This window comes from Myotis myotis, unplaced genomic scaffold (assembly GCF_014108235.1).
Source record: "Myotis myotis isolate mMyoMyo1 unplaced genomic scaffold, mMyoMyo1.p scaffold_m19_p_3, whole genome shotgun sequence".
NCBI classification, from domain to species: Eukaryota; Metazoa; Chordata; class Mammalia; order Chiroptera; family Vespertilionidae; genus Myotis; species Myotis myotis.
The window spans coordinates 207,726,095-207,737,553 of record NW_023416335.1 but is presented as its reverse complement, the minus strand read 5'-3'; the positions used below and the strand labels follow the sequence as shown (position 1 = coordinate 207,737,553).

Here is an 11,459-nt window from a genome sequence, read left to right as displayed (position 1 = left end):
ACTGTTTTAAAGAAAATCCCGCAGGGCCTGGCAAGGCAACAGCAAATGCATTTCTGCTGCATCACATTTAACTGTTTGCAAACTTCTGCGGGGGAAGATGCGCGGCGGCTGCAGACTCCATCGCCCTGCCCCGTTCGGGGCCTATTGAGACTTGCTTTGGGGGAGTAGGGTTAAAAGGAGGGGAACGTCGTCAGCTCTCCGGGCCGGGAAGATGGAGAGGGGAGCGGAAAATGTAGGACTGCAAAAGCCCAGCTTCCCACCAGCCCAGCATCCACCCGACTCCGTGCCAGGGCTCCCGCCGACCGGCGAGGCCCCTTTAAGAGCCAGCGCGCGCCCCCGCCCCGCGTGCTCTCACTTTCCATAGCAACGGCCCCGGGGGAGGGGGAAGTCCTGGCAACGGCGCGCCCGCCCGATGGGTCACGTGACGGCCCGCAGCTGGCGCGCGAGCGCGCGCCCGCCCGCCCGCCGGGGCCTGTGCGCTGCAGCGCGTGCGCGAGCGGTGCAGCACCGGCCGCGGGAGCAGGGAGTATTATGGGCTGTGGGTGCCGCTGAGCAAGATGGAGCTGTCTGCAGTGGGCGAGCGGGTCTTCGCGGCCGAATCCATCATCAAACGGCGGATCAGGAAGGTGAGCCGCCTCCCGGGGCGGGACGCCGTGTCCCCCAGCCGCTGGCCGGCCCGCGGGCCCTCGGGGCGCTGCGGTCCCGGTACCCGGGCTCTCGCCCACCCCCGCGCCGGCGCCTCCTCGGGTCCCCGCATCCTCCCCACCCCCACTTTCCCCTTTTTTTCTCTCTGTTTTTCAGGGACGCATCGAGTACCTGGTGAAATGGAAGGGGTGGGCCATCAAGTGAGTGTCGCGGGGCCCGGGGGCGAGGGGGAGGGGAGGCAGGGTCGGCCAGGCCTTTTTTCCCGGGGCGCGGGGCGCGGGGCGGGGGTGGGGGGGCGCTCACGTTTTCCCCCTCGCATGTGCCGCCGCCTCTCCGGTTCTCATCCGTGTTTTCTGCGTGTGACTCGGCAGGTACAGCACTTGGGAGCCCGAGGAGAACATCCTGGACTCGAGGCTCATCGCCGCCTTCGAGCAGAAGTGAGTTTGGGGAGCTGGCGGGGCCGGGGCGCGGCTGGGGCGCCGCGCGGGGGAACGGGGCGCCGGGTGGGCTGCGCGGAGAGGGGCCCGGGAAGGGGCTCTTTCTAACCTTTTGCGTTTCTCCGCCGCAGGGAGAGGGAGCGTGAGCTGTATGGGCCCAAGAAGAGGGGACCCAAACCCAAAACTTTCCTCCTGAAGGTAACCTGGCCCGGCCCCAGCCGCCCCCTCTCGGGCCCCTGGCCCCGGCGCAGCGCGGGGCCTGCCGGGGAGGGAGAGATCGGCGGCCGCCCAGGCGGGGCGGGCCTTTCCAGACGGGCCCCAGCTGGGCAGGGGGTGGCTCTGAGCCCCTGGCAGCGACCCCGGCCTGTTCTGGCTTCAGCGGAGGGTTGTGGGAGTTGGGGGCCAGGAGGGGGATCGTCCTCGCTGACAAAATCAGGGTTTGGGGAGGCCAGCAGGGCTCCAGGAAGGGGGTGAATGGAGCAGGTGGGGGCTGCCCACCTGAGCTGGTGGCAGGGAGGTCGCCTCTGCACCTGAGAGCCTTCATCCCGCCCTGGCCCCCCAGCCTTGAGCCAGCTCCCCTTGCACCCTGCCTGGAATTAGAACCCAGGGGGGAGTGAGTGTGGTCTCCCTCATGGCAGGGAGCAGGGAGAGGCATTCGGAGGCCACCTGCCCCCAGCTTCCCTCTCTGAGGATTTGTTCTGCGTGCCTTCCCTCCTCGCTGAGGGATTCAGCTTGAATTTAACCTTAAGTCGCTTCTCTTTGAGTTCATCACCCAGGCTGGGCCCCTGGCTTCGGGGCTCTGAGCCTCAGTTCCTTCCTACCTCTGGCTGTTCCTGGAGGCACTAATGAGGATGGAGAGCAGGGGCGGGAACGCGTAGCCCATGAGCCTCGGCAAGGGAGGGAGGCCTAGCTCCAGAGGAAGCCATCTTAGTTGGGGGATATTTTATTTTATTTTATCTTGTTGGTGAGAAAGAACAGCGTCCAGGAAAGGGGAAGGCAAGATGGCAGGCAAGGCTGCAAGTGGGCCTGCCTGGGCAACGACAGTCTCTGTGTTAGTGCTAGGATGGTCTCAGGGCCCCTTCCCACCCTGACAGCCTGCGCCTTGTGGCGATTGGTACTGAAAGGGCGGTGGGGACTCTGCAGAGAAGAGGTTGTGCAGAACGCAGAAGCCCAGCATCACCCATCTACCCAAAGGCTCCAAGCCCAGCGAGAGTGGGGTGGGCGTCCCCAGCCTCGCCTCCCCTCCCCACCCAAAGGGGGACTGGTTTAAGGATTTGCTTTGGATTTAAAGCAGAAGTGAAAAAAATGTTGGTTTCCAGAATGACATGTTTCTGTAACCCCTGGCCCCTGATCTGCACATGTCTTAGGGGGTCCATGAAGCAGCCTTAACCCCTGATGCTTCTTAGGAGCAATTATGCAGAGCAGCCAGAGGGCTGGTGTGCCCGCCCCTCCGCGCTGCTGCGCACCCTCTAGCGGTGAAGCGAGTAATAACTAAAATATTGATTCACAAAATGCCTTTTTTTTTCTTTTAATAGTTTTAGTTCCTGAGCTGGCTATGGGCCTGATGCAATGCTGAGTCCCCACTTGGATTATCTCCTTTAATACTCTCAACACTCTATGAAGTGGGGAGTATTATCTCCATTTCACAGATGAGAAAGTCAAGGCCCATGCAGGGGATCCCAGCTCCCAACTTCATGACTTCATCCTGTCCTGTCCTTCACCCTGCCCCTCAGACAGTACACATCAGAGTAAGGGGCAAGGTGGAGAAGCACTCACAGGAACCCATGAAGGGACGGGGGTGGAGAGGCAGATGAGAGGCCTGGTTGGGTGACGGAGATCAGCTTGATGGAACCCGTGCCCTGTGAGCCACTGAGAGGCAGTGTATGTAGTAAGCCAGCACTTTCTGCTGGGAACTGTTTTGAAGGGAACAGGAGCCCAGGAAGTAGATGGCATTATCCCCACTTACACATAGAAAACAGGCCAGAGGGGTTCCTCTGAGCCAGGCCTGTCACCCGGTCAGAATGCTATAAACACTTGCCTATGGTTGCCATTTTTAAATCAAAGGCTGAACCAGTTCCTGCCTACAAAAAATTTTCACTCTGGGCAGATAATAGGAGAAAGGTTAAACCAATCCCCTTTTCAAAAGAAAATGGTACATAGTGGGGCAAAAGCAGATTTACAGTTGTTCATATGGAAAATAATTCAAAAATAAACTTTCATATAGTCACAACTCTGAGCCCCATCCAGCATTTAGGAATTATAAAGGAAGAAATGTTTCTCGCAGGAAGTTTGGGAACCATGCCTTAGACAAACCTCATTGCCCATAGGGAAGCGTGGACAAATCAGTACTGGGTACTTGCGGTACGAGGTCAGCTGATAGGCCAGGCACTGTGCTCAGCAGGTGACAGTGGTGGCCACAGGAGCCGCTGTGGTGGGCGCGCTGTGACTGCACAGATAGGGAAAGAGGCCGGGAGGCCGGCTGAGCTGGGAGTTCATCCTGGCGCTGATGTTGCCCACACTCGTAGCCACTCCCCAGGGACGGTCCGTCACAGCTGGCCTCTGTCGGAACCATTATTACAGAGGTCCAAGAGCTCAGGCGGCATGCAGAGGGAAACCGCTCACCCCCAGGGGGATCAGGCAGAACCACAATCCCTAAGCTCCAGTGGGGTTGACCCTGCAAAAGGCCCTACGTGCTTTCCCTGCCTCTGGGAAACGCTGTATGGGAACCAGGTACTGGCTGGGAGCAGGAGTTGTGGGTCCCCCTGGCAGGGGCAGGCCGGCTCCCTGTGCTGCCACCTTGTGGCTGAAAGGGTTGTTGACCAAGCAACCCTGGAGGCCCTAAGTGTCTGGGAGGGCCTGGCATTACAGTGTACGCCCACGTTTTAATGAAAAATACATCCTTCCTTACTCAGCAGATAAGTCAGAAAACACCTCTTCTGGGGGTTGTGGACAAACACAACCTAGTCTTGTGTAGGGCGGTGCAGCCTACCTCCCAGGTGCTGGTTAAGCACCCAGTGGTGGTATGGGGTGAGGTGAAGGGACCCCAAACCACAGATCCCGCTCCCAGCAAGCTCACAGACCATGGGAACGTGGCCTTTTCGTGGCCACACCATCTCCACTCCCTGGATGAGTGCAGTTGCCCCCTAGAGTCCCCTGCCCTGCTAGGAGCTGGGTGTACCCCTGAAAGAGCCCCCTGCCCCACCAGGAACTACAGACCAGTCAGCCACCTCCACCCTCTCTTCAGCCATTGCTCTCAGTCCCTCGGCCACTCCGCACCCTCTCACCGCCGACTCTGCCTCCACCGTTTGTCTTACAGCAGCGTCCCGTCGGCAGGCCAGGGGGCCTCTGCAGCCCCCTGGGGCCCAGTCACTCAGGAAGGACCAGGGCTCTCCTACTCAGCTTTGTCCTCCAGGACCTGGGCCCCTATCTGCTTGTCTGGTCACCTGCAGCCTAACTGCCTGTACCTTGTCTTCCCCGAGGAGCCAGCCCCCTGGGTGGAGGCCGTGCGCTCCTAGTTGTAGCCCCAGCAGCTGGCATGTCCTCGTCAGCACTTCACAGTGTAGGAAGGATAGACGGGCCACGGAGGTCAGCTGATGGGCCTGTGAGTCCCTTGCTCTGAACATGGGGTCTCGGGGCCCTGCCATGCCCAAGTGTCCCACGATGTAGCAGGTGAGCTGCTGGAGAATAACAGGCTCCACGCCTGGGGCTGCAGTGGCCAGCTGCCCACAGAACTCTGCTCAGCTGCCCTGCGCCCGCCACTTTAGTGCAGAGACTAGGAAGTGGCCTGTCCCGTGCAGTGGTCAGCTGGAGTGCAGCCTGTTCAAAGGCAGAGAGGGGCCATGGGGAATTAGGGACCCTGCAAGTAGGTCACGAGGGCTGGGGTGCAGAGCGAAGCAGGGAGGGAGGGGCCTCCCTCTCCTTTCGTCCCCAAGAATTGGTGCGCGGAGAAGGGCCCGGCCAGGCTCCTTCAGAGCAGGCTTGGTCCAGGGCTTCCGAGCAAAAGGCTGTTCTCTGTGCAGCGTCCCAAGCATTGGCACCCCTGTGTCAGCAAGGGCAGCCCCCACCCGTCTGCCTCCGGGCCCATAGCCGAGCTCGCATAGCTGGTGTGGGGCTCGCAGCTGGGGCTGGACTAGGTCCGATCTGCCTCCGGAATCTCGGGCGCATGCCTCGCCTGTGTGCCTCTCTCCTTTATCTCTAAGACGGGTCAGGAGCAGACCGATTCTCCTGATGCTCTCAGGGTGGTTTAATGAGCCCATTTGTGCGAGTGGCTGGTGCAGGGGTGTCCAGAGGAGGGCAGCAGGAAGCTGGGCCCGCACCAACCCCTCGCTGTACCCCACAGGCGCGGGCCCAGGCCGAGGCCCTCCGCATCAGTGATGTGCACTTCTCTGTCAAGCCGAGCGCCAGCGCCTCCTCGCCCAAGCTGCACTCCAGCGCAGCCGTGCACCGGCTCAAAAAGGACATCCGCCGCTGCCACCGCATGTCCCGCCGCCCCCTGCCCCGCCCAGACCCCCAGGGGGGCAGCCCGGGCCTGCGCCCGCCCATCTCGCCTTTCTCCGAGACCGTGCGCATCATCAACCGCAAGGTGAAGCCTCGGGAGCCCAAGCGGAACCGCATCATCCTGAACCTGAAGGTCATCGACAAGGGCGCCGGTGGAGCGGGCGCCGGGCAGGGCGCCGGGAACCTGGCCCGCCCCAAGGTCCCCTCTCGGAACCGCGTCATCGGCAAGAGCAAGAAGTTCAGCGAGAGCGTCCTGCGCACGCAGATCCGCCACATGAAGTTCGGCGCCTTCGCGCTGTACAATAAGCCGCCCGCGCCCGGCCCTCTGCCGGCCCCGCCAGCCAGCAAGGCCGACCTCGCCGCCTCCACCGCCCCGGGGCTGCTCCTCGCCGCCCCCACTGCCTCCTACGATGCCCGCAGCTCCAGCTCCTCCGGCTGCCCCTCGCCAGCCCCACAGTCCTCCGACCCTGACGACTCACCCCCCAAACTGCTCCCCGAGACCATGAGCCCATCTGCCCCCGACTGGCAAGAGCCGGAGGTGCTCGACCTGTCCATCTCTCCCGAGTCGGCAGCCACCAGCAAGCGGGCACCTCCCAGCGCCACTCCATCTGCCAGCCAGGAGCCTCCCCCCGCCCCCGAGCCCGCGGGCACCTCCTCTGAGCCGGAGGCTGGGGACTGGCGCCCTGAGATGTCGCCCTGCTCCAATGTGGTCGTCACCGATGTCACCAGCAACCTCCTGACAGTCACTATCAAGGAGTTCTGCAACCCTGAGGATTTCGAGAAGGTGGCAGCTGGGGTAGCAGGCTCCGCGGGTGGGGGTGGCAGCAGTGGGGTGAGCAAGTGAGGGGGCTCCAGCAAGGAGGAGGCTTTGGGGGGCCCTCCTGCCAAAGGCCACACTCTTGCTCCCACCCCCACCCTCAGACACCCGCCTGTGCTTTGCTTGTTTCCAGTGGCTCAATGTTAACCCTGGGATGGGTTGGGCAGTTGGAACCCCTTGCAGCCCAGTGGGGTCAGTCCTGGACCAGATTAGGGCTGGAGTGGGGCAGAGGCACTGGGAAGTCCTCTTGTCGTTGGCCCTCTCTCCCCATGCACAGTGGGGCCCACTGGGTGACTCCTAGGGAGCCCCAGAACCTGGGGTTCAGCTGCCTCCTCCACATCCTGCCCTGTCTCCCCAGCTTGCTTCCAGCTCTCGCGCGCACAGCATCTGATTTCTCGGTGCTAACCGGGCAGCCGGGGGGCCCCTGAGGAGACCCCCTCCCAGCATGGGCACCATCCTCTCCTTCCTCCAGGTGCCGGGGCCGGAGGGGCAGGGATGACAGAGCCCAGGCAGGTTGAGGAGCCCAAAGAGGGTGGCAGTGCCCAGAGCATGGGTCTGCCCACTTCTGGAGGAGACAAGCGCTCCTTTAGGCCCCACCCACCTCTCTACTAACCCCCGTCTGGCAGGTGGGGGGAGCTGGCAGGACCTCACCTGCCACAGCCTCCCAGCATCGAAAGGCCCCTTCAGTTCACGACCAAAGGTGCTACCAGAGCCTGCGCGGACACTTCCAGCCGTGCGCGTGCGTCTGCAGCCGCTTGCCATGTGTGTTTCCGTGTGCAGCCGGCACGGGGTCCAGGCTTTCCAGGCGGCACTCGTTAGGGTTCCTCAGAATAGGGTCGTCGAAGGCCTGGACCTTCCCTTGCCGACAGCGGGGCCTGTGGAGGCCGCCAGGCCTATCCTCCCGGCCTGGGGGTGCTGGGGACGTGCATCCCCATGCCCGTCTCCCGTGGGGTGGTCAGCCTGGCCAGCCAGGCCTCCGTGGCCGCGCACAGGGCATGGTGGGGCCTGAAGTAGCGAAGGGAGACCCCGTCCGAGCGTCCCCTTGCTCCTGGGTGCTGTGGGGAAGGAGGAAGCCTGGAGCTGTTCTCCGGGTCTCCAGCTTCTCGCCCCCTCTCGTCTGCTGCTGACCGCCGAGGCTTTCTCACGGCGCAGCCTGCCCGAGGCAGCGGGAGGCCTCCTGTGCCCTGGGCAGCTTTCTCTCCCTCTGCTGCCAGGGAGCGGAGGCATCCATGCCAGTGGCAGAGACCAAAGCCCCAGCTTTAAACCAGACACTAGGACAGGCAGGCCAAAGTGGGGGGCCGAAGAGGAGGCCTGTGTTCTTCAGAAGGGCCAGGGATCTGGTGCGTGGGGGTCGGGGGCAGCCCTGGGCCATTGGCTGTCTCGGTTTGGCGCGAGTGGCACGCCCTGTGCCCTGCGTGAGCCGGTGTAGCTCGCTGGTATGTGCGGTGACTGTCAGCTCAGAGCATGATGGCAGACGGTAGGAGGAGGCGGAGGGAATCCAGTTAGGGAACAGAACGTGTGGGAGGACTCTTTCTTCCAAGTCTCCACCAGGGGCTACAGCCAGGCCTCCGGCCCTCCCCACCCCGGGGTGTAGGACGAGGGCCCTCGGAGGGTTTGGGGGGCTGGCACTCCCGGACCCTCCCCACCTGCCCTTGGTGTTGGCTCTGTGGCTGTCCAAGTGCCAATTGGCTTCCCCCAAATAAGGGCTGGTTTTCTCCTCTGTCCTTGGAGGTGATTTCCCCCGACACCTCACCCCGGGTGAGCGACCACCGGGGTGTCAGTTACAGGTGTTTCCAGACCATAGAAATGTGTTTTCCTGAGAGTCTGTGTCATTCGTGACTTTTTTGTAAAGAAGTTGTGTTTTCAGAGGTGATTTTATGACAGGAAAGTGAAAGAACTAGTTTTGCAAAAAACAAAAAAGAGGAAAAAAAAGAAATAGAAAAAAATATTGTGGGATTCCTATGGGGTTGGGGAGGGAGGGGAGAAGAGATATTTAAAGAAAAACTGGTAACGCAGTGATTGCACATTGAGGTGGCAGTGTTAGGGCAGGAGTGGAGGGCAGCGGGCTGTGGCGGCTGCCCGCCTTCATGGTGAGGCAGAGAGAGCCTGGCCCAGACCCATGCCTGTCCTCCCTCCAAGGAAAGGATGCTGGCTGGTTCCAAGGGAACTAGCCAGAAGCTGCAGGGCCACGCACATGGAGCTGAGATTTGGGGAGGTGGGGCAGGCAACAGGGGGCCCACCGCCGCAGGGCCCCGTCATTGGCGACTCTCCAGGAAGGCTGGTGAGTCCGTGCAGTTGGGTTTCTTGCTCTCCTCCGTTCCTCCCTTGTTGGGCCATCTGGTCCCTCCCACCGCCACCCCATGGGGGACGTCTCCCCGTCACCCAAAGACCAGGACCTCCTGTGCTCCCCTGGCCATGGAGGGGGACCAGGCTTCAGGAAGACAGGAGCTGCGGACTCGGGGAGACTTAGGTGGTGACCCTAAGGGGTTGGGGGTTAGCATGGAGAGAAGGGCATGCCTACCCCTTCTCTTTCCACTGGTGGATGGTTGCCACCCTGACCCCTAGCCTTGCAGCCTCACCCCCCTGGGCATGTGCAGAGGCATGCGGGCTCACTGCTCCGAGATGAGCAGCTCCCTGGTGGGCCTTAGTGGGCGGCGTCTCGAGCAAACAGAGCCCTGCTGACCCCCCTCCCAGGGCGGCTGGGAGCAGGGCCCCACGCACCCACACACGCTTGCACGGATCAGCCTCCCATGGGCCCTTCCCCCTTGCTGCTTTTCCATTTGCCTAATTACCAAGCAGAAGTTGCAGTCTGGTTTGCTTTATTTTTACATGTGAAATACCCCCATCGCTGATCTCCCATGTTCAAGTATTGGCTGGGGCATCGGTCGTGTCCCCTTAATGCCACCTCTTCCTACCCACATATCATAGGAAACAGGTGAGGTTTGGTGTCTCTGGTTTGAGATGGGAAGTTGGGCCATCCCTGTGTTGTTCCCCTCTCTGACCCTCATTTGCCCATCTGTGAAATGGGTGTATGGGGAGCAAGGCCTCTTAGGAAAGCACTGCTGGTGTCCAGGCAGCGTCTGGGGATTAGGTGAGTGGTGGTTACGGTTGCTGGCCCTGGGCCTCCAGCCTCCCACAGCCCCTGTTGTCCTCACCTGCAGAAGGGTCAGGGTCCCAATGAGTTCCATCCTTCCTCTGCCCTGGAGAGAGGATGATCGAGTCCCCAGCCTCACTGAGGTGGGCAGGTTGGAGGGATCACCCCATTTATGGAAACGGGAGCTCCGAGAGGCAGGGATGCTGCATGGGAGTGTTCTGGCCTTTGGCATTTCTAAAGCCCCTTTAAATCCTGGGCCCTGGGCCCTGGAGCCAGGGGTCCTGGGTGAGGGGTCAGCCCAGAGTAGGAAGTGTTGGCTCGGGCCTGAGCGTGAGGCGGGACCGCTCCAGCCGTCCTGACCTCTGGGGCAGATGAACACCGTCTCATGGGTTTGGTTTGATTTTGCACTTGGCCCACCCGGACAGTGGAGCCCCACCTGTCAGCTCCACTCCCCTGATGCACTAGCCCAAGGCAGCCCTTGGGGGCTTGTATGGTTTAAGGAATCACTTTTTAAACAAAAGTGTTTAAAGGTTTTTGTTTTTCTATCTGCATCTCCTGTCAGATTCAGAAAGCCCAGAATCATGGCCTCAAACTACAGGAGAGGGTCTCCCAGCCGGACCTGACCTATCCTGCTGACAGTCACCAAGAGGCCAAATGGGGCAGGCTGGGTGGGGACTGGGAACCCCCTCCCAGGCCTGCAGGTGTCCCCTCCCCCCCAAGGAGTCAGCGCCTCACTCCAACAGTGAGTGAGCCCTACTGTGTGCAATGCTTCCGCCAGGCAAAGGGGGGCTGATGGTGTGACGGGGGACCCCTTCACAAGGGGCCAGCATGGAAGGAACGGTTCTGGGGCCCGCCCCTACCTTGGCCAGAGTGGAGATGGAGACTTCTTTTTTGTTGGTTTTAATTTAAAAACAAAGGCCTAAAGAAATGTATCTTATAATTTTTTTAATTTTTGAAAAGCTCATTTAATGAACTGTGCACGGATGAATTCTATATATATAAAGTATACGTATATAGCTCTATATTTGGGGGGGCACTCTTTTCTCTTTCTCATTTTAAAAATGAAGTGTTGTTGCCTTTGTCTGTGGTTCAGCCATCCAGCTCCCAGCTGGCTAAACTTTGCCTCCGGTGGTTAAAGAGAGGAATCGGGGGAGTGGGCACGTCCCCCCTGCATGAGGGGTCCCCGTCCACCTGCCCCCGCCCCTGCCCCAGAGGCTGCGTGGGGAGAAGACAGCCTGTTCCCTGTTCCGGGTGTGGGTTTTGGTTCTGTTCTGGATTCGGTGGTTTCTGGGCCGGGGGAGGGGTTCGTGCTGATTACTCTCGTCTCGTACGTTTTGTTCTGCTGCTCTTTGATGTATCAGTGCCAGGAAGGGGGCCGGAAAGCTTGCTCCCCGAATAAATTGTCACATTCCAATGCTGATGGCTGGCCCTGGTTGCGGGGTCCGTCTCCTTTCTTCCTCTGTGACTGGCCTGCCTCCTGCTACAGCCGCCAGCAGACTCCCTCTTCCTCACAGGTGAACCGGTGCCTGCCCCTCCTGGAGCCTGGAGGATGCCAACTAGGCAGGCACATGGAGGGTCCGCCACTGCCCTGCTTCCCACCCCCCCCCCATTGGAACCGCATCACCCACAGGGGGCTGTGGGCTGGGTCCCCGATGAGCTTATCACCCAGAGCCTGACAGAGCAGCCCAGCGCGGGGCATGGCTGCCCGTGCAGCGGCTCCAGTTTGGCACGATGTTTTCATAACGAGGTTGGGAGAAACGTGTCTCCTGGCACTCATGTGCCCCTCTGATTGGACGAGCCCTCTTCCCCGCAGGTGCCTGTGGGCCTGACAAGCAGCACCGGGCAACCCCTTCCTCAGGCCTGCGGTCTGCCCAGGAGCTGTCCCTCTATCCACTCGCCAGGCCTCGATTGGGTGTCCCGTCCAGCCTCCCCCGATCCTCGCCACCCTCCCCCTCATCCCGTCCTTTCC

The 11,459-nt window shown here is 61.1% G+C and overlaps 1 protein-coding gene across 1 annotated transcript; it reads left to right on the top strand.

Annotated features, from left to right (window-relative positions):
• Positions 1-447: 447 nt before the first annotated feature.
• Positions 448-10,904, top strand: CBX6 (chromobox 6). The gene is made up of 5 exons (XM_036298099.1): positions 448-626; positions 802-845; positions 1,017-1,082; positions 1,214-1,280; positions 5,422-10,904. Exons 1-5 carry the CDS (start codon positions 558-560, stop codon positions 6,421-6,423), a joined length of 1,248 nt encoding a protein of 415 aa, XP_036153992.1. The 5' UTR covers positions 448-557; the 3' UTR covers positions 6,424-10,904.
• The last annotated feature ends 555 nt before the right edge of the window (positions 10,905-11,459 follow it).

Bases quoted from the DNA above. Each gene is read 5' to 3' on its own strand.
- CBX6 (XM_036298099.1), top strand. From the start codon at position 558: ATGGAGCTGTCTGCAGTGGGCGAGCGGGTCTTCGCGGCCGAATCCATC. The intron at 1,083-1,213 runs GTGAGTTTGGGG...TCTCCGCCGCAG, and splicing joins ATCGCCGCCTTCGAGCAGAA to GGAGAGGGAGCGTGAGCTGT. The intron at 1,281-5,421 runs GTAACCTGGCCC...TGTACCCCACAG, and splicing joins CCAAAACTTTCCTCCTGAAG to GCGCGGGCCCAGGCCGAGGC.